Source organism: Diorhabda sublineata, chromosome 4 (genome assembly GCF_026230105.1).
Source record: "Diorhabda sublineata isolate icDioSubl1.1 chromosome 4, icDioSubl1.1, whole genome shotgun sequence".
Classification (NCBI taxonomy): Eukaryota; Metazoa; Arthropoda; class Insecta; order Coleoptera; family Chrysomelidae; genus Diorhabda; species Diorhabda sublineata.
Genome location: NC_079477.1, coordinates 10,634,579 through 10,654,603, shown reverse-complemented (window position 1 = coordinate 10,654,603; position 20,025 = coordinate 10,634,579). Strand labels below are relative to the sequence as shown.

Sequence of the window (20,025 nt, the reverse complement as noted above, 5' to 3'; positions counted from 1 at the left end):
TACAAATAGGTAGGTCGTGTTAGTAAGTTTTAGTTTACCGCCATTCTCTGACGATTACTTGGTTATCGTAAAGCTCGTCAGACAATGTGAGTGTTGATGTAGTGATAATTTGACGAAAAGTATATATATATACAATTCAAAAGACCCACCAAGTTGAATACAATTAATTATTTTTGATAATGTATAATACACTTTATCAAAAATAATTAATGGTATTAAATTTGGTGAGTCTTTTGAATTGTCTGTCCGCAGACATAATAAGAGAGATACTTTGGATACTTGGATATCAGAGGCCGAGCGATTTTATTCATTAATAAATCTAACCAAAAAATGCGATGACCGAAGCTCGTTTAACAATTCTTTCCATCTTATCCATTAAATGTTTATATCCGAAACACACAATTTTAATGACAAAAAGTGATTACAAAATTTGCGAAATCAAAAAGAACATAGGATAAACTCAATTTATAAATAGAATGACATGTTGGGATAAACGTTCCTCAACATGTTTAAGTAAGCGGAAGTGTTAAATCTGTTTAGAATGTTCTTGACACATTTGAATTTTGAAACTTTCTTTGAGAACAATAGAATTAAAGTATAGTGAAGACTTAAAGTGGTGCTTGATGATTCCCATTTGTCTCCTGTAATAAGGAGAATTCATAAATTCAGCTCCAAGCCAATCTAATCAACGAAAATTTGACAAAGAGAATCAACCTCTCATAGGTTAAGTTTTGTTGGTTATCCAGACTCTCCTCCACCGAAAAGAACCATTCGTTATTGGTTTGCTAAATTTGAACAAGGTCGTACAGACACCGATAATGGTGAACTTTCTAGTCGTCCAATTGAGATGTTTAATCAAGAAAAACATAAAAGAAGTGCACAAATTGGTTATATCTAATCTTAAATTTAAATTTCGTGAGATAGCTGAGGCCGTAAACATACCAAAAGGCAGTGTGTTTACAATTATGCATGAAAATTTGACCATGAGAAAGCTTTTTTCAATGTGGGTGCCGCGTTTACTCACAGTCGATCTAAAATAACAACGTATTGATGATTCAGAGCAGTGGTTGCCCATGTACATACGTCATAAATCAGATTTCGTGCGTCAATATGTGACAATGGATGAAACATGGATCTTTTGACTCTGGAATTGAAACAATCAACATCTGAGTGGGCTACAGTCGGTGAACCAGGTCTGAAGCATCCAAAGGCACAACATTCAACTGGGAAGGTTATGGCTTCAGGGAAGCGCATGGAATATTGTTCATTGACTATCTTCAAAGGGGAAAGACAAACTACATAAAGTTGTTGAATTATTTGAATGTAAAAATCAAGGAAAAACGTCTACTCCTTATCCACCGTATAGTCCAGATCTGGGCCCCAGTGACTACTGGATATTCACTGAAAAAATACTCGCCGGTAAGAAATCCATCTCAAATAAAGAAGCAATTTCTGAAACTGTAACCTATTTTGAAGCAATATACAAATCCTTCTACAAGTACGACATCGAGAGGTTAGAGAAGCGTCGGAATGATTTTTAGCAAAAAATGTGTTTTTTTAGTAAATCACAGAACTTATTGAGTGCTAGATATTTAACTAGTTTCCGATATTATAAGATTTTACTGCTCTTTTCCTGAAAGTTACTCAATTGGGAAATTGTACAATTTGTGACTTCGGTTTTTGTTTACAGGTGGATAATAGAATGTTTATATTAAATTTAAAACTAATAGTACGCTTATGTTTATGAAATTTTAAAAGGATATTCATAAAATTAATGGTACAGATATATTACCACGAGCGCCGGTGTCTTTGTAAACTTCGTCTATAATTTTACATTGCGTGCCGTCGCCATTACAAATACCGCATACATCTTCAACAGCATCTGAATCCAGTTGATAATCACACCCAACTCTCTGTTGAAAGATAAAAAGAATGAAATCAATACAGTAAATAATATGAATAAATAATAATCCTGCTGTAATGGGCGGTGAGGCACGTTTCCTGAAAACTATAATTACAGTAAGGAGATTTTTTGAACGTATTTCATTTATAACAGTGTCTTCTAGAAAAAATTTACAGTGCGTGGTTGATTATCACCATTAACAACCCACTCTATTTGCAACTACTATAATTAGTTTTGTAGAAAAGTAAAATTCGGTATTTATGAAGGAAATCTGTGAGCAAACCTGCTTTATTCTGAAAATTATTGACTCATTGATCCCATTATTTGTGTATAACATATCAATATTTCAAAAAAGCTTATATATCAACGGATTCTTCAGTTTATACAAGTAGTTTATTAAATTAATAACTATGAATTAAAATATTTTTCTTAATTAGTTGATTTTTATGGATCTTATTTTTCACAATATACGCAATAGATTCATTTATATTAACAAGATCGCTATTATATCAATCTTACCCTACAGACTCCACTGATACACATATTTTTTGTTCCGGCTTTACATGGTGTCCCATCTTTGACCCTTGGTTCCAATTTGGCGAATTTCCGTGCTTCATTCAAACAATACAAAACGCATGGTTCCTCTTGAAACAGAAACGGTATTATAGTTAAAAACACGTCAATCGTGAAACATGATTTTCAATAAAAACTTTTGCTAATGTAGGTACTTGTTGTAGGAGCGATATTTATGAGTGATGATTTAATTGAAGCCAATATATCACGAAAGCAAGAACTTTTTATCATTCACTTAATCGTGAATTTTTAGTTGTGTCGACTATAAGTATATATAATAATTGGCTCAACCAAATGTCTTGACGGTTCTAAAAACTACTTGACCATCTCGTTCGAATAATTACGTTCAGAATGATTTAACGCCTCTGGAGCTCATGATTTGATAGTTTTCGTAGATAATTTCATTTCATAAAATGAGGTTATGTCAATTTTTTTGCATCTCATTTGATATTTTGATATTGGAGAGAAAATGGGAAAGAAAACTTCTTTTAACCAGGATCGATTGAGAATCTCAAAATATAATATATATTCTTCGATACAATGTACTAATGATGATTGAATGAATTTATTATTATACCATCACGTACCATACTTTGCGGAAAAGATAAGCAGAAATGGTCTTCGCTAAAGTCAATGTCACGAAGCCATAAGAAAAAATTGCACTCTATACCTGGAACATGCTTGTAGCATATGCGAAAATAAATTTGATCTTTTGTGTTCCTTTTCGTCTTATATTACAGATAATATTGTGAATCTATACCAGTGCTGAAAATGCAATAAAATTTGGAAAATACAAGAATGTATGTGCCACTTAGTGATCAACAGATGATATAAAGGTTAGAACTTTATCGAGATTCTCACGTTAAGTCGTACATCGTGTTACACGATTGATGTTAAAAAAAGAGTGTATAAATAAATATTTCTTTAATTTCTCATATATTAGACCTTTTAATATGTTTTTGTACTTAAATCGTAGAACAGAGAACAAGCTAGAGAAATGGAAAAGAGGACAACGGGGCCCTTTAAAAATAATAGAAAATCACAATTGCCGAAATTTGACAAAAACAAACATTATAAAAGCTAGAAATAGATAAGAGTGGCAGAAATTTGTGTAAGAATAAAATCGCGAAAAGGGGAAAGTAGTTGCAACAAGTGCAATAAATTATTAGGTGGCGAACACAAATTTGAAATCTATCACAAATGTCTTAGTTCATAGTTTTTTACCAAAACATCAATATTATTATTGATTTTGATCTAAATTTTTACTATTCAAGTTTTTTTCTAATTTTCAATGGAAAAGCACTTAATAAAAGAAATAGGTATCTTTAATTAGAGAGAAGACTATGCTCTCAAAGAGAATGCTAATATGTAATGAATACGTGATTGAATTTAATGAAAGAAAAAAAATATGTTTTGTTAATAAATAATTGTGAGATGGGTATTTTATTCAATAAAACTACTTTTTTGTAGCGTAGTGGGAACGACGAATGTTAGCCTTGGAAAAACATCAGTCTTCTAGGGTTGAATCAGGATTTGACAAAAAAATTCATTAGTCAATGGAGCTATACACTAAAAGGATATATTTCTTCTCACAAATCTTAGTATAGAATCCTTTCAAAAATAAAAGAAAAAGCATTCTTGATCGACAATATAATAATAAACCCAACGTAAAAAGTAAATGGAACAGTACTTATTACTTTATTACTTATTACGTTTCATGCATAAATATTTTCAGCTTTGTTAGTATTCATCAAGAGATTAATTACGTTTTTGGATTTGTGTTGAACGAGCAAATAACACCGTCAAACTTTGTGCTGAATTGTATATTAATTTGTACTGTGAAATGATTGAATGGATAATAATAATAAATAAAAATATTTGTACAAATGAAAGTCAATTCGACCCTAGAAAATTCAATAATCTGTTGTTTTCCCATATAATTGAATGCATTCTGCTACTAATCTGAATCATACTTTGAACGATATGTTTAATTGCGTCTTGAGATATTTCGATCCAAGATATTTGTACGAATCGCGTACCAAATTGATAGGGAAATTATTTCTAAGAATATTAGTATTGACGTCATCCCATTATTGGAATGTTAGAAACCGCTCAACTAAAATTCAATCGTTAGGATTCTACACGCTTTTAAGTCAAATATGAATGGTAATATAAAAGTCTCAAAGTAGAAGTAATTCTAAACATATGATATATATATGTATATATTTTTTTTCGTGCGCGTGAGCAATCCCGTCCCTCTATGCATCCACCCTCGGATAAATCCGCGGTTGGGTGCGAAGAAGGAAATTTCATTACTCCCTGTCATTTCGACAGATCCTCAACCTCGTTCACGTCACAGGTGCCAAAAAATACGCAGATTACAGATGGGGGTACATTTGGACTCCAAGACTGGATACACATTCAAAATACACAAAGAAATCAATTATATTATTTTGTCATTTCTCACATGCATTTTTGGAGTGAAAGAACACAAAAAATGATTACACTGACTGCATCATCTCTTTTCTCTTATCACGTAAATAAAGCATCCGGGAGTAGACCTACATGTTCGACTGCATTTTGCATATTGTATTTTCCAAATCGGAAAATACATTAATAATATGGTTTCTAAAAGTTCTATGCATTTTTTTCTGTCTCCAATCTTCAAAAAACATTGCGATTTTCCGAGCTCTTTCAGGAATTTTCTACAGCAATATTTAGTAGCTGATTAAATTGAAAATTTCAAACTCTCTAAGATAAATATATTTAGTCCAGAAATATCCAGTAGTCGTCGAAATATCATTATAAATCATCTATTAGTGAGATTAGTTGGTCTATGTGCTGAATACTCTTCAAGCATTTTATCCGTGGTATCTAGAGCATCTGGTCTAAATTTACTATCAACTCCCGAAACTGCATCTAATCTTAGTGGTCCTTTGCCTGCTTTATAGCAACTCAGCAATTGAATATGAAATGCGGAGTTACCTCTTGACACGAAAAACCTAGGATCTTGAAAAAAAATTTTTTTGCTTTGTTTTTGTCTTTTTTTTGGTTGACATGAGTGTCAAATGTGAAAGGTTTAATATCAATCCTTGTAAGTATGTATTTGTGCAAAAAAACATTTTCACGTGGAAATTATAGTTCTCATTCTAATTAATTAATTTGACTAAAGTGAACATTTGTGTTTCCAAATAGAATATTAGGAACAGAAAATACATACGCATACATAGTGAAAAAAACGCCGGCAACGTTTCACATGTCATTAGTAGCGACCTATTTTGAAATGCAGGTAAATGGATTACATTGGTGACCAATTTATATCCATCCTAAATCATTTCAATTAAAAAAACGTTTTTAAACATGAATCAAGAGTTCGCATACCTTTTTTGAGGTATGGTTTCCAGGTTCTTAATTGTCCTTTGTATGGTTTATTATTTTTTTCTGTGCACTGCTTCTCTCTAAAAGTCGGCTGACCAGCTGGACATGGCTGAAAATCGTATTACCATTCAAACTAAGAACAATTTCCCGGACTTAACAAATCTAACAAATTCTTCTACACTACACTATATTTGACCAATATTTTAATTGCTATCTATATCATTAGAACGGCTTCTTATATCTAATTCATTGAATTTTAATTCTGAATTCTTCAAATAAATACCAACATCTTTATTACAGATTTGATATCTTTTTCTTTCTCCTAAGCAATAACGACCACCGTATTGTGGAACAGGATTGTCACAATCTCTTTCAGATACTGATACTCCACCACCACAAGTTCTTGAACATGTAGACCATGAACCCCAGGAGCCCCAGCCTCCGTTAATAGATTCCGGTCGCTTACCAATTTCAACACATTTTTTGTGAAAACACCACTGAAACAAAATATTTAAAATAAAATATAAAATTCAAAATCATAATTTCTCACCTTATTATTTCCACATTTGGTACCATCAGCGGGAGGCTCACCTCTAGATGCGCAAGATTTGGGTTCGGTTTTGCAATACAAAACCGAACAAAACTCTTCATCATCCAATAAACAGATAGTCGATCCAGGAAACATGATATCACATTGTGCTTCTGCATCGTATATAGTTCCTGGTAAGGCATTCTTTAAAGAATAAATCGACACTTCTGGTTCATCATTCAAACAATCTCCCAAATTATTTCTGACAAAAATTCACATATATTAAACGAATATACTTTGAATGAATACTTGATTCTATTTACTCAAACAGGGCTGTCATAAAGCCTCTACTACATGTTGACCATCTGGTGGTGAACATATGAACATACGGAGCCATTATATAATATGATTCATCACCGGCTTGAGACGGGCATGCTGATTCACCTTCAGTATCATGAGCACAGCCCATTCTAGAAAAATAAAAAGAATTATTATTATTTTCCGGGTGGCTTTGTTGACTACAACCCATTGAATTTTGGCTACAAGTTCAGGGAGTTATTTTGGTTCTCAGCTAATTTACACCTATTCCAGACATATACTTTGTGCTTGACTTTGCTTCTTACTGTACTGCCTCAAAAATACTTGAACTCTTTTTAAAGGAGGCTATTATTCTAGGATTCTTCGCCCACTTCCTAAGGCGTTAGCACTACTCCTTTGGGTACCTAAGTCTTTTCCTCAAATAGGCCATTCGTAAGGTAGGTGTTCTACCGCCTCTATGTTTGCAGAATCTGCAGTTGTCGTATTCTGCTATGTCTATCGTTATAAGGTGGTGTCCTGCCAGGAGATCGACCACCAGTTTATTTTTGTTTCTGTACATCTCAAAAAGTCCTTGGTTGATACGGCTATGAATTCTTTGATCTGGAATGTTTCTCTATCTGAATATTTAGCCAGCCGTTCATTTCGTAGTTGACATGATAACTCATGAGGCCAAGGTAAGTATCTTGTCCAAAATATGGAGGTATTGCCCATTTTTCTCAAGACTAGGTGCTTCCTTTATGCCCTGTATATCCTAGTTGCCGAGTATTTACATTAGGGTCACTGTGCTTCAGTTTAATAGGAAGTGGTTGTATATTGGTCCAAAAATGCTCAATCTAACTCCATGTGCTTCCATATTCTGTGAATCTTTTATATATAAAGCTGAATTCATCGGCGTATGGTTGTCCCATGTCTTATATTTTTTAAAAACTTTCAGACTTGCTAGATCGATTACATGAAGTAAGAAATACGCCAATTCGGCACAAAAATCAGGAGAATTTAAGCGCACTAATTCTACATATGATTTTCAAAGATAAAACCATATACGAAAATAGTTTACAGCTAAACCTACAACAATCTATTTTAAAACGGTTACTCACACGTGTCCTATTTCATGAGCAACAACTATTCCAAGAGTTAAACCACCATCTTCATTAATTGCGCAATTTTCATCTTTTGTACAAGCCGCTGCAACATAAGCAAGACCCATTAGACCGCAATCCTTTCCTTCATCCGCACAAATATCATACCTAAGGAAAAAGTTTAAAAATGAGCCAACTTTAACAACCAACCATGATGCTTCTTATTAATATGGAACGTGTTAAACTAAGATTAATTCCAACTTTCTTACACCAAATTTATCATCACATCACCTCATAGTTCATAATTATTTAAACACAACCACACTTCCACTATCGACACTTTTGATTCAAAATATGATAGCATCGGCAAACAACTTGACAACATACCGTATGCAACAACCAGATAATTAATTTTAAGTCACGCACCCACCTGGTTAACAAGACAGCTATATCGTGATGATTGGGATTGTTTATATCTTTGGGATTTATCTTCACCTGCCACTTGCAGAAGCTCTCCAACGTTTTCTCAGCGTTGGTGTTTATCACCAAGTCGATTTCTTCTTCCTCTTTTTCTAGATACATTATGCGAACTACGACTACGTCCATTTGGTTGCCGCTGGAAGCATCGTGATAAAAATCGGACACCTGGGAAGATTATCGTGATTCAACATCATTATACGGGGTTTAATTTGGTGTCTAGTAACATAAGCTAAAGTGGAATGTTTGTTACAAGGAAGTTAAATAGTTATTAAAGATGAAAGTTTTACTCCATCAAGGTATTAGTTGTAATTTCAGAACTATTTGATAAATCACTTGGACAAAGGATGTTATTCGATAAATGTTTGAATGAAATATAGTTTTAATCAAATAATATAAAACTAAGTTACTAGAATGAGGCACTTCTTATGCGTATGATGTCAAATGCTATTTCATTGTTCATACTTTTTTCAAACAAAATACAAGCTAATTTTATAGTTCATTTTATACGACAAATACCGCTCACAATGCTATAATGTAATAACAATATACAACTGAACCAGTATAATTTGACACGTTTGTTTGACTTCATTATTGCCGCAACAGTATGTTGATGTTCTTAATATTATAAAATAAAATTTTTGAGGTAAATCTTAAGAATCGTTCAAATGATGATGATGACTATATATGTGAATATAAATTTCTATTGATTAATATAAATATGAATACGTAAATTTTCATTGTCAATATAATATTTTGATAAAGACCGATAGAAGTCAAAACGTCAAATTTTCATCTATCTTTCAAAAAGAAACTAATTTTAAAATAGAGGATACCTAAGATCAATAACATTTAGAAGCATAAATATGTGAACAAGTGATAGTGATGCAAAGAACACGAGAACCAATAGCTAAAGTCAAGAAAACATTCGAAATGTTTAAGATGTCAAAATATTTTTCGATGAAGGCTAGATTGTTCATAACAGTAATCAGACACAGTTCTATACGCTGTTTATCACAGACGAAAAATAAAAACAATTGGAGATTTAAAAAGCATATTAATTAAGATGTAGTGAAACTAGAAACACAAAGGTAACACAAACAGATATTCGGAGCGACTGTGAATTCGAAAATTCACATCACACAAAAAAATAGTATTGTAAAAAATACCAGAGTAGAACAAGTAAGAGAAATGTATAACTATAAGTTTCGAATATCTTAAGTTAAAAAGTAAAAGCCGGAAAATTGAATGAAAGATTATGAGATTCATAATATTATGTTAACTTGGTCAAAAATACTGTTAGGGACAAGCTAGCGAAATGGGTCCTTGGACCCGTCCAGTCCAGCTATAATGGAATTTTAAATTTCGGCGAATTCGCGCTGCGCCTTTCATCTACATTTGTTCTAAATCATTTCTAGGAAAGTCTATTTATACATTTATTTATTGTCTTTTTCTTGTTCTAGAAGTTTGTAGAATTCTATTTATGAGTTGTTTAAGCACAGTTAGTTAGTTTTAAATGAATACTCCTAGTGGAAAAAACGAATTAGTAAAATAATCGCAGAAATTATTCAAGTGATAGATACGTTTATAAGTAAATTAGTATAAGTTATTGTGTGCACAAAACTTAAGAACGTGAGAGATAGTGTTTATTAATTCATCGCACCAATACCATTATATAAAATAAAAAAAGCATAAAAGCATAAAAAAATTATTCATTACTTGTTCAGATTCAAACCTGTGACCATTTAACTGAAACGGGACGACCTAACAACACGGTCGTCAACTTATTTTTATAATGAATCGTTGAGCGATAAAAGTCATAAATGGAATTGTAGCGTGAAGTTTCTAATCGACTTAATACTTCAAATATAATTGATTTTTCTTATTTCACAGTTTTCGTATTCTCAGTAAATAACAATTTGGAATTAGTATTGCCATCTTCTGATTTTGTTTGATTCTTGTAGCGTCATATATTAGTATAATTTGTAAGTTTAATTTCAAAGTTCTATACCATTCTCTTCCATATAAAAATTATGTAGTTAATTCACGCCTAATCATTAAATATTTCACTCATTTTTTATTGAATGAAGTATTAGTAACAGAAGTGAGATAATAGGCGAAATTTCAAGCCAAGCGGTTAACATTTGCTGGGAATTTAAATAGAAAGTCCAAACAGACAAACTAACAGGACTTCAGAGTAAGTTGGGAGCTTTAAAAAAATTAAAACTGTGTTATATTCTGGTTAATTTAATTAACTCAATAGGTTATTAAATTATCTGCATATAAATAGTTCAATGAATTTTAATTTTATTCTCTTAATTTACTATTTATTGTTCAATACATTTGTCGCAATACTGGAATTATTTTTTGTAATATATTCTTTACATTTGCATATGAATTGAAGAATCTATCGGAAGGAAATCAGGACCTTTTAGTAGCAAACTAACCTCACTTCTACGTCTAACGACGCGAATATAGTTATATTCTAAGTTTTTCCCTCCAAACACCTTGTCCTCGCCCTTTTTTTTAATATTATAGCTAGCTCAAGAAATTATCAAAATCGGAAGAGTAGTGGTGGGTAGATATAAAGTGGTATGTACCTTATGAATTACATTTATATAGTACTTCTAAATAGTAAAAATATCAGTAAACTATGAATTATTTTACAAATTGATATACAAATGGTGCTAGTTGGTTTCCAGTTGTCAGTGTAAGTATAATAACATACAAGTATACAACTATAAATAGAAAAAAGTTCAGAAATTTATCAATATTTTATCACGTTTAGCAGAAGATGTCTATGCCGGTTCCCTATTGTCAGTAAATGGAATTAGCTTACATGAGTTTGGGCAGCGGATGAATGTATTTACCTCAAATTATTACTATAGAATTTGTAGCTTATTGGTCAGTTCTACCCGATTTACAGTCTATATTGAATTCTTCGTGATAGTTGAAGAGTAATTATTCAATTATAACCATAAAATGAAGTTAACGAATGTAACAGTTGATTTAAGGTCTAAAACAACGATAATATTGTATATTTTATTGGTATATTTATCACTAAAATTTCTAAATCCTCTTATTACAGTTTATTTCTAAAAATTCTGAATTTAATTTAAGAGATAATAGATAATATAAGAGAGTGAGATCCTAGATATTCCAGAATGTTTAAAATTGGTTCCAAATCCAAGTAAAAAAAAGTAAGAAAACAAAAAATTTTGAACTTTAGAAGGTGAAGTTCCACAATTAGGGATTTTGGAAATATTTTATGCCTAGCTTGCAGAGAACCAAAAAAAGTTTTCTATGACACAGAACTATATTAAGTTGATAGAATGATTGAGCACACACATTTATTAGTTCCATTAATTTGAACAATCAAATTAATGGACACTAATGACAAATTAGTGTCAAATCATATCACCTGTAATTGTAAACAAAAGTTGAGTTTATTCATATGACTGTTTAAAGGTAAGTTCTAAGGTTAATAGTACCTTTTACAGAAACCGCATACTCAGATAAACACAAAATAAGTTAAACCCGTAACAAAGTATTGACACGTTTTCTAAGATAACATCTAGGTTGGTAATAATGGATACAATTTGTATATAGTGACAGATTTTTCCACGAAACGTAATTGGAGCTACTAACAAACGTATTGTGATTACCCAGTCATGGGAAAATATTTCACAATAAGATGGCGCCAGATCTTTTAAAATTCATTTTTGTTGTTTAAAAGTATTATGTTGTCAAACGACAGCCAACTGTGCCTTAACGACCTGTGTGAAACTTAATTTACGAGTTTTCTTATGTTATAATTTCGAGAAAAAAGTGTTTTTCCTTGTAATTCTGAAACGTTACTTTTCTACATGCTGTTATTGATATTTAAAGTAAAACAAATAAGTAGCTACATAAGTATGTTTATTCGAATCCTGTTTTTCTCTGCGCGATAATTTAGCTATGTCATGACCTAAAAATTACTTGAGTGGCTTGATCGTACTGAGTTTTTCACTATAAATTGAAACCACCTTCAAAATTCGCAAATATAAAAAAATATTTTTTGATAAAAGTTATCCAAATAAAATGAATTCTCTCAATTTAATTTAACAGATTGAGATACGAGGACCAGTCTCAAAAATTGATGAATTGCTTTATATTTCTCATCCCTCTCGTAAAATCTCGATCAATTGAATGTTTCTTTGGGTGAAACAATAATCAGAAATCACATGATGCCAAATTCGGCGCATAGGGTGGATGTTTGGTGACGGCTATGTTATTTTGATGTGAAAATGCAACTGTCTGCTAATTAGGAGGATACAGTATCAGCATGCAACATTATTCTACTAATATGGACTGACTTAAAAGCTACAGGTACACTTAAAAACGATTTTGTAGCGTAATAGTGTGCTGTAACTGTATGTTGATCTTCAAGCTTAATTGCTTCCACTAATCCTATTCCACTAAAGAAAACTGCGTTCATAACTTTCTTGGTAAAACTTTGCTTTTTGCCATTATTGGTCTCACTGAAACTTCGTGAAAATGTATGTATATTCTATCACCTGTTATTATTTCAGAAATAAATACCACTATTCAACATTCCCATAGTTACTGGCTCTTTCTTTTGAAAATTATTTATCATACGTGGCACCCAACAAACAACAATTTCCTTCATATGTAAAATTGTATTTACTGTTGCGAATCCAAGAGTTGTCTCAATGCCTAAATAGGTGCAACTTGAATCATCTTAATATCAAACTTTCTGAATGTTTCTAGCTTTCAAATTTGCTATACTAACGAAACACAGTTGCTCATGAAGGACTCATCACCAAATGTCCGCTTCAACTATTCAGAAATTTACAGTGAAAACACTGCTTATACTACCACTACACCAATATGTGAAATTACTCTGTCAATCCATTCGTGAGATATTAGATATTTGAAAAATTCGACAAAAGAGATTTTAACGTATCCTTATCAAGATCATTGATAAACTCTGTAGTACTTTGAGTAGTGCTACAAAGCCTCGAATCACATCAAATCGGTTAATTCTAGTGGAAACTATCGCAATTAAAAATTTTGTAGAAAAAATTTGGCAATAAACAAATTTTCAAACTTAAACAACCCAAAAATGAAAAATTTGTTTTTAAACCTTGAAACTGTAGAAAATAATTGAGTAATTTCTGGTCAAACAGCTCTGATAGCTATTTAAATTTATAGAAACCACAATGAAGAGTGAATTGCCAATTTCCTCAATGGATCTTTTAAGTTTTAGTGGTACTTAAATGCAACGAGCTACACATGTATCTAATCACATCTGTACATCTCAAAGAAACATATTTATTTGAACAGGTTATTCATTTAAGTAAAACTTTGAACACCATCTCCTGATTTCGAATATAAATACATGAAAACATTTTTGTAATTGCGGTATTACACAGGTTATAAATAATATGATACAAAATTAATGTCCATCGAAGCTGAATTCGGTCTACTTGTTTACACAAAAACCAATTAAATCAAAGATTAAATTATATATTTTGGAACTTTGTATGAAGCACGCAAATACTGATAACAAATATTTACCGCCTTTTTCATAGTCTAAAAAATATGAAATTGATGAAATTACAGAAAATCGTGAAGTCACGTTTTCAAAAAAAATAATTCTTCTAAATGAGCCACACACTGTAAATATTGGTTGATTCCTATACTGATTTGTATTTGTAAGAAGTACTTCTACTTATACTGGTGAGTTTTTATTCAGAGGTCGTTAAAATCAGGCAACGCTGTCGAAAAAGATTGAAACGAAGCTTGTTGCTTGTGCCATGATAACACGTTCTCATCGAGTAGACGCGCTTTCAGAATGAATAACCGATACAAGTTCACTCTTCAAGAAAATTCTTTTACGTCGAATATGCGTACGAAAGCGGATTAGGAAACTATGTTTACAGAATTTCAACCAAAATATCTGAGCTCGCCGCTACCAAATCATTCAAAAGTATGGAAGACTTACCAGAAATTCTTAAAAACGGGCTATGTTACCAACGCGTTCTGGGCGACTGGTATCTGTACATAACAACTAACGGAAAGATGGAAACAGTAGCTCTGGCGATAATTGAACGGCCGAACCAAACTGCTCGAAGATTTACTTGAGCAAATGGACAACGACCCAACACTCGCGAGCACGTTAAGTGTGTGGGAGCACCTTGATATTCATTTTCGGAACGGGTAGGCAGTCGAGGATTCGTTGAGTGGGTTGCATGGTCATGTGACCTAACACCTTCTCAAGGACCGCGTTTTTGCAAGAGGACCGTGCGCCATTCCCGACTTTCGAAATGCATATGGACAAGAATTCGAAACTCTTCCCGGAAAGCTTGACATGCTTCGCCGGATCCGTTGAGAAATATACAGTTGCTCTATTTCGAATCCCTTTTGTAATTTCTCTGAATAAATTCATTTTGTCGTTGCTTCTTTTAACGCAAATTTGTTGCCTGACTTAAACCGACCTTTGTATTGTTATTCTGTATAAGCCTAAGATTGTTTCAAAATAAAATTTTGAGCCCTTATACCAATGTAACAGGGATGACACAATGTTCTCATACCTTGTGGAAAAATAAAACGTTTTAGGAAAAATTACACTTTTTATCTTCAGCTGTTTGGAAGTTATAAGCATGTCGTTTTATGCGAGAATACTCGAGGTATAACTTGATAATTATTTTAACTACCTACTGAAAGTCTATGGATTACGAATAAGTCATTATTTTATTATTCACTTATTCATAAAAAAAACTAGCAGAAAATTGTTGGAAATATATTTTTTAAATATTTGTATTTTGATCATTTGTAGTTGAAAAATCTAGGCTATCCCCCACCAAATGAATTTCTTTTTTGTATATTTTTTAATTTTTTCGTTCCTTCGATTCTTGTTTTTATTATTATTCCGATGAGTACCTTTGCTACGGCGAACAATTATTGAATCAGCTGCATTATAAAATTGAATAAACTAAAATTTTCATCCTTTGGTTTCGATTTCAAATTAACGTGATGCTTCCTTTTTTCTATATCTTGATTTTCATTCTCTAATACGATGTTTCAGCTCTTTCCTTCAACATTTTTACAAACATTCATACTGTTTCAGTATTTATTAATACAAAGTTTGCTCAGTTTGCTCAGTATAATGCATGTCTGTTAATTAATTTTATTAAATGCAAAACTTGTGTTGTATGTGTTGACATAGCAATTTCTTGAATCTACTGAAATTTGGAAATGACATTACATTCAATATTCTGTCTACCCTGTATATATTTTATTTTGTGAGATCGTTGCATAAAAATAGTTAAAACCGTATAAACTTTTTATACAATTAGTTAAATAATTAACATAGAGGTCAGATTATAGCGAGGAATCATGTAAATTATATTAAATTTAAACAATACAAATAATGTAAAATAAGTTTTGTTTGTATCTTCAATAGATATGTCAATCATTCTGTTTTGCTGTCTATGAATGCATTTAAATTCAAATTCATACTAACATCAATTTCATAACTGAATTCATGTGTTGGCAGTAACTTGCTTTGTTGCACCAATATTTCGTGCATATTAGTGTTCATTTGTTGATATCTTTTGTTCGTAATAAATCATTCGCTCAAATTTGCGATTATCTACTGGAATTATGAACAAAAAATTGAACTTGTAGGATTGATATATAAAAAATTGTAATCAAAAGTATATATTATTACCGTATAAAGACTATTTGAAGTGAAAAAAATCTACTATAATGTAGTTGAATAAACTATTATTCCTTCGTAATTTTTCGAAGCAGTTTGTGGTATAAAACATATATAGTCAAGATTTATCATTAGTACTTTTGAAAGAAATGAACAAAAGTTTTCCTCCAAACTTCAAACTTTCAGCTTTTTCCCCTTCGTCTGAAATTGACTGATCTAATAGAATCAAAATTGAAAGATTCATATCTAGAACACGGAAGTGATCTATTAAAACCGACAAGATTAATTTCAGATTCACAATTACATTGTTTCAGCTCAAATATTTGTCAATAATAAATAAACATGATAGTTTCCACGTGATAATTTCAATTTTTCCAAAAATACGTACTTTTGAGATATGATATTGAGACCTTTACATTTGAAACTTTATATATACAGGGTGTTTATAAATTCATGCGACAAAATTTAGGATGTTATTGCTCCTATCTAGTTAAGAATGGCCTTTTCTCTTACAAAAATTCGTACGCCCACCCCTTTTTCAGATATCACCATTAAAAGGTGGTGACTAAAAATGAGTTTATATTTTCATTTCTAGAATTTCAGTTAAGTTAGAAACTTCAAATTCTGTCATTTTCGTACACTCGTAAAGGACTAACTACGGGTATTTTTTCAATATTCCTGTTACCTTATACGGGGGTGAAATTAGCAGCTTTAAATCTTAAGTCTACACGATTTGAAGAATTGCATTCAAATAACGTGTGGCACCACAAGAAATCTTACCTCAAATTTTTGAACGTGTACAGCAATTCATGGCACGTAGGATAAATTTATGTATTTTGGCTAGAGAGCTATTTTCAGAATTTATTATGAATGCATTGTACATATTCACTGTTTTACTCTCGATTTCTTAAAAAAATTATGAATTATAGTGTTAATTTTTTTCTCTGCAGTTATTGGTTTTGAGAAAAAATTTAGAAATAAAACAAGGATTTTAAGTTATAATTTTATTTCATAAAACCTCATCTTGATAAAAAGTTTTGATATGAAAGTGAGGGCTGCTAATTTACCCACCCCCCCGTATAATGTAACAGAAAAATGAAAAAATCCTTTGCACGAAAATTACAGAATTTCAATTTTCTAGCTGTACTTAAATTTCAGAACAAAAATATAATTTTAGTCACCACCTTTAAGGAGCGAGCTGGGGAAATTTTGTTATAGATAAAATCCATCTTAATTCACCTCCTGAATTTTGTTTCATGAATTTAGAATCACCCTATATATATCATATGTTTGGAATTTATTTTACTACAGATTCTTATTTCTTAGTCCCTTTTATATGTTTTGTGGCTAAATTGTCCGATTTGCAGTTCTTTTTGTGTAAAAATTAGATTTTGAAACAGGTAAAAAATTGATATTTCGACCTATGGAGGTACTCATTTAAATATGTCTTTACATTTACTACTTGCATGGTTATATTGTTCAATAGATCAATTAAAACATGCTGTTTAGTACTTTTTTCACCACTGACAGCTATTTCGTTCCTATGTACGTGAACCATTAATAAAAAATTCTATTTTTCTGTACGCTTAGCAAGTCAACATCCTCCAGTCTGTCTAACGATAAACGGTCAAGACATAGATCAGGTAGAAAAGTACACATATCTCGGAACCACAGAAAACGCGGACTAGGACCACGTATCAGAAATACGAACTGCGTTCAACAACATGTAGAAACTATATACCTGCTAATATATTTATTTACAGTCAAAATTAAGACTTGTCAGGTGTACATATTTTCTGTTTTGTTCTATGGTGTAGAAGCTGTAGAGGCTACTTAAAAACTATTGGAATGTGGAATGTGGATATATCGGCGTATTTTGAATATATCCTATACGGAACATATCACCAACATGGAAGTTATGCAGAATCTAGGGAAAGAGAAAGTAGTCGACCTTATAGGAAACGGAAACTGGAGTATTTTGGCCACATACTAAGACAAGAGAAATACCGCCTTTTGTAATTGACTGTTCAAGACAAGGTGAATAGTAAGGGGGGACCAGGAAGAAGACAGCATTCATGATTGCAGAACCTACGCCAGTGGTTTGGAGTGCAATCTGTTGACTATTGATCTGTTAAGAAACGCTGTAAATAAGATAAAAATAGCCTTGTTAATAGTAATAGCCAACGTTCGCAACGAATATTTCATAGTTTACATAGGACAAACATCTCAGTTTTTATAAAATAGATAAGAGTGTTTAATACGATAGAAAAAATGAAACTGCAATAAGACTAAAATAGGTCGAAAGCATCTATATATTTTCCAACAATGCTGAAAGCAAATTAAATTTATTCAACTGACGCAATAGAACACTAAATTTTTATGGTGTTATTGTGTCCAAAATAAGCAGGTATCATAATCATAATTCATTTCACATTTATTAATAAATGAAATTAATAATAGGTTAATTACTATGACTTACAGCTAATAATATATTGTAAAAATGGAAGGTTTTTCCAATCTGCTCAACTGTCGCAAATTACTCAATAATTATTAGATGAATAATGAGGTAAGGGCCATGCGTATGACAAATTATATGTGTAGACCTAATTTATGCCAACGGCGGCGATTCATATCTATTATCAATTTATTATTAATTGCCTCGGATGACATATAATAACTATTTACGGGCGGATTCATAATAATAGCATGAATTTATAAATGATCAGGTTCGAAAAAAATTTTATGAGTAATGTGGCCGGTGACCGTTATTTTCCAAGTTTTTTCTTCTGGTTATATCATTCCATGACTTACCAGTTAAATATTAACGCTTGAGGTAATATGCTGGTTTTTCAAATTTGATTAATAAATATTGTGCTGTCGGAAGAGCTCGTTACATAGTGATTATATTGTAAAACTATAATCGCAGATAATTCGTAGATCTTTTTATTCAATCAATCAACAACATGCTGCTTTCTTAAAAAAAAACGGCTGTTAGTATGACACATCTAAACTTCATTGCGTTTGAGTCTTCTGTCTTGTTGTGGCGTCTATATGTTATCGAAGTATTTTTTTCAAATTTAGGAGAAAAATTTTCTCTTGCACAGTTTTCTTCACTGTCGTATGGAACCCGTAAAGTACATTGAATTATTAAAATATTGTATGTGTATCTCCACAATACGTAACTGTAATGTTCCACCGTCTCCACACATTGGGACTAGTGTTTAGTTCAACGTTTGAACTAACTTGACTATGTTCGTGGACTGTTTTAATAGAATACCCACACATTGGTGTCAAGGTCATTTCTTTCTATATCGGACTAACGTTAAGATGTCTAGACGTGAGAAAGAAACTGTGTTATATGCATTTATCGTAATGAGTGCTAACAGCTATGTTTTAAAGTGAATTCTGCAAAAGATAGAAGAAATTCTGAAATTAATCCATTTGTCCAACATAAAGCCATTTTTAATATTAATACATGTAACATTTTTAAACGCCTTGAACTCTAAGAATACTGAATATCAAATCAATATGTGATTGACAAGACGAGCGACGATAATATTCGCTTCAATTTTCTTTAAAAATGGTTGTTAGTTCTCTAGATAACTGTCTGTAGAATAATTCTATAATTTTTTTATCAACGTTTCCAGCTTCCAATCCACTTGTATCTCCAACAGAATAATGAATTGAATGAGGGTTCTATATTTGCTTGATATTAAAAAATGTCTTGCACCAAGTCAGTTTAAAATTATATCTTTGTTTTTGGTACAAACTGAATTCACACCCCACACTGGCTGAGGTAGACTGCTCATCACTTTTTTTAATTTAACTCCGGGTCACTTAGCAATATATGTCTCTTACGTAAAAATAAAATAATTATGAAATTGCTAAATATGACATAATATATTAATCAACAAATTGCAGTACTTCAGTTTCAGGGGAACACATGTCGCGTGGTTTAAGTAATACCTTAACAGAAGTCGAGTTATATGGGTTGATACAATGATGTCTTCTTTCAAACCAATAGAATGTAGAGTGCCTCAAGGCT

General features: G+C 31.7%; 1 protein-coding gene across 1 annotated transcript in view; it reads right to left on the bottom strand.

Moving 5' to 3' along the window:
* LOC130442990 (A disintegrin and metalloproteinase with thrombospondin motifs 12-like) overlaps nt 1-20,025 on the bottom strand; it is a 49,266-nt gene that overhangs the window by 7,590 nt on the left and 21,651 nt on the right. Inside the window, exons 5-12 of the mRNA XM_056777422.1 lie at nt 8,211-8,425; nt 7,799-7,948; nt 6,707-6,853; nt 6,405-6,645; nt 6,142-6,351; nt 5,858-5,963; nt 2,423-2,547; nt 1,793-1,913 (exon numbers count right to left, since the gene is read on the bottom strand). Of these exons, the coding sequence (XP_056633400.1) occupies nt 1,793-1,913; nt 2,423-2,547; nt 5,858-5,963; nt 6,142-6,351; nt 6,405-6,645; nt 6,707-6,853; nt 7,799-7,948; nt 8,211-8,425 (1,315 nt within the window). The remainder of the gene's footprint in view (nt 1-1,792; nt 1,914-2,422; nt 2,548-5,857; nt 5,964-6,141; nt 6,352-6,404; nt 6,646-6,706; nt 6,854-7,798; nt 7,949-8,210; nt 8,426-20,025) is intronic.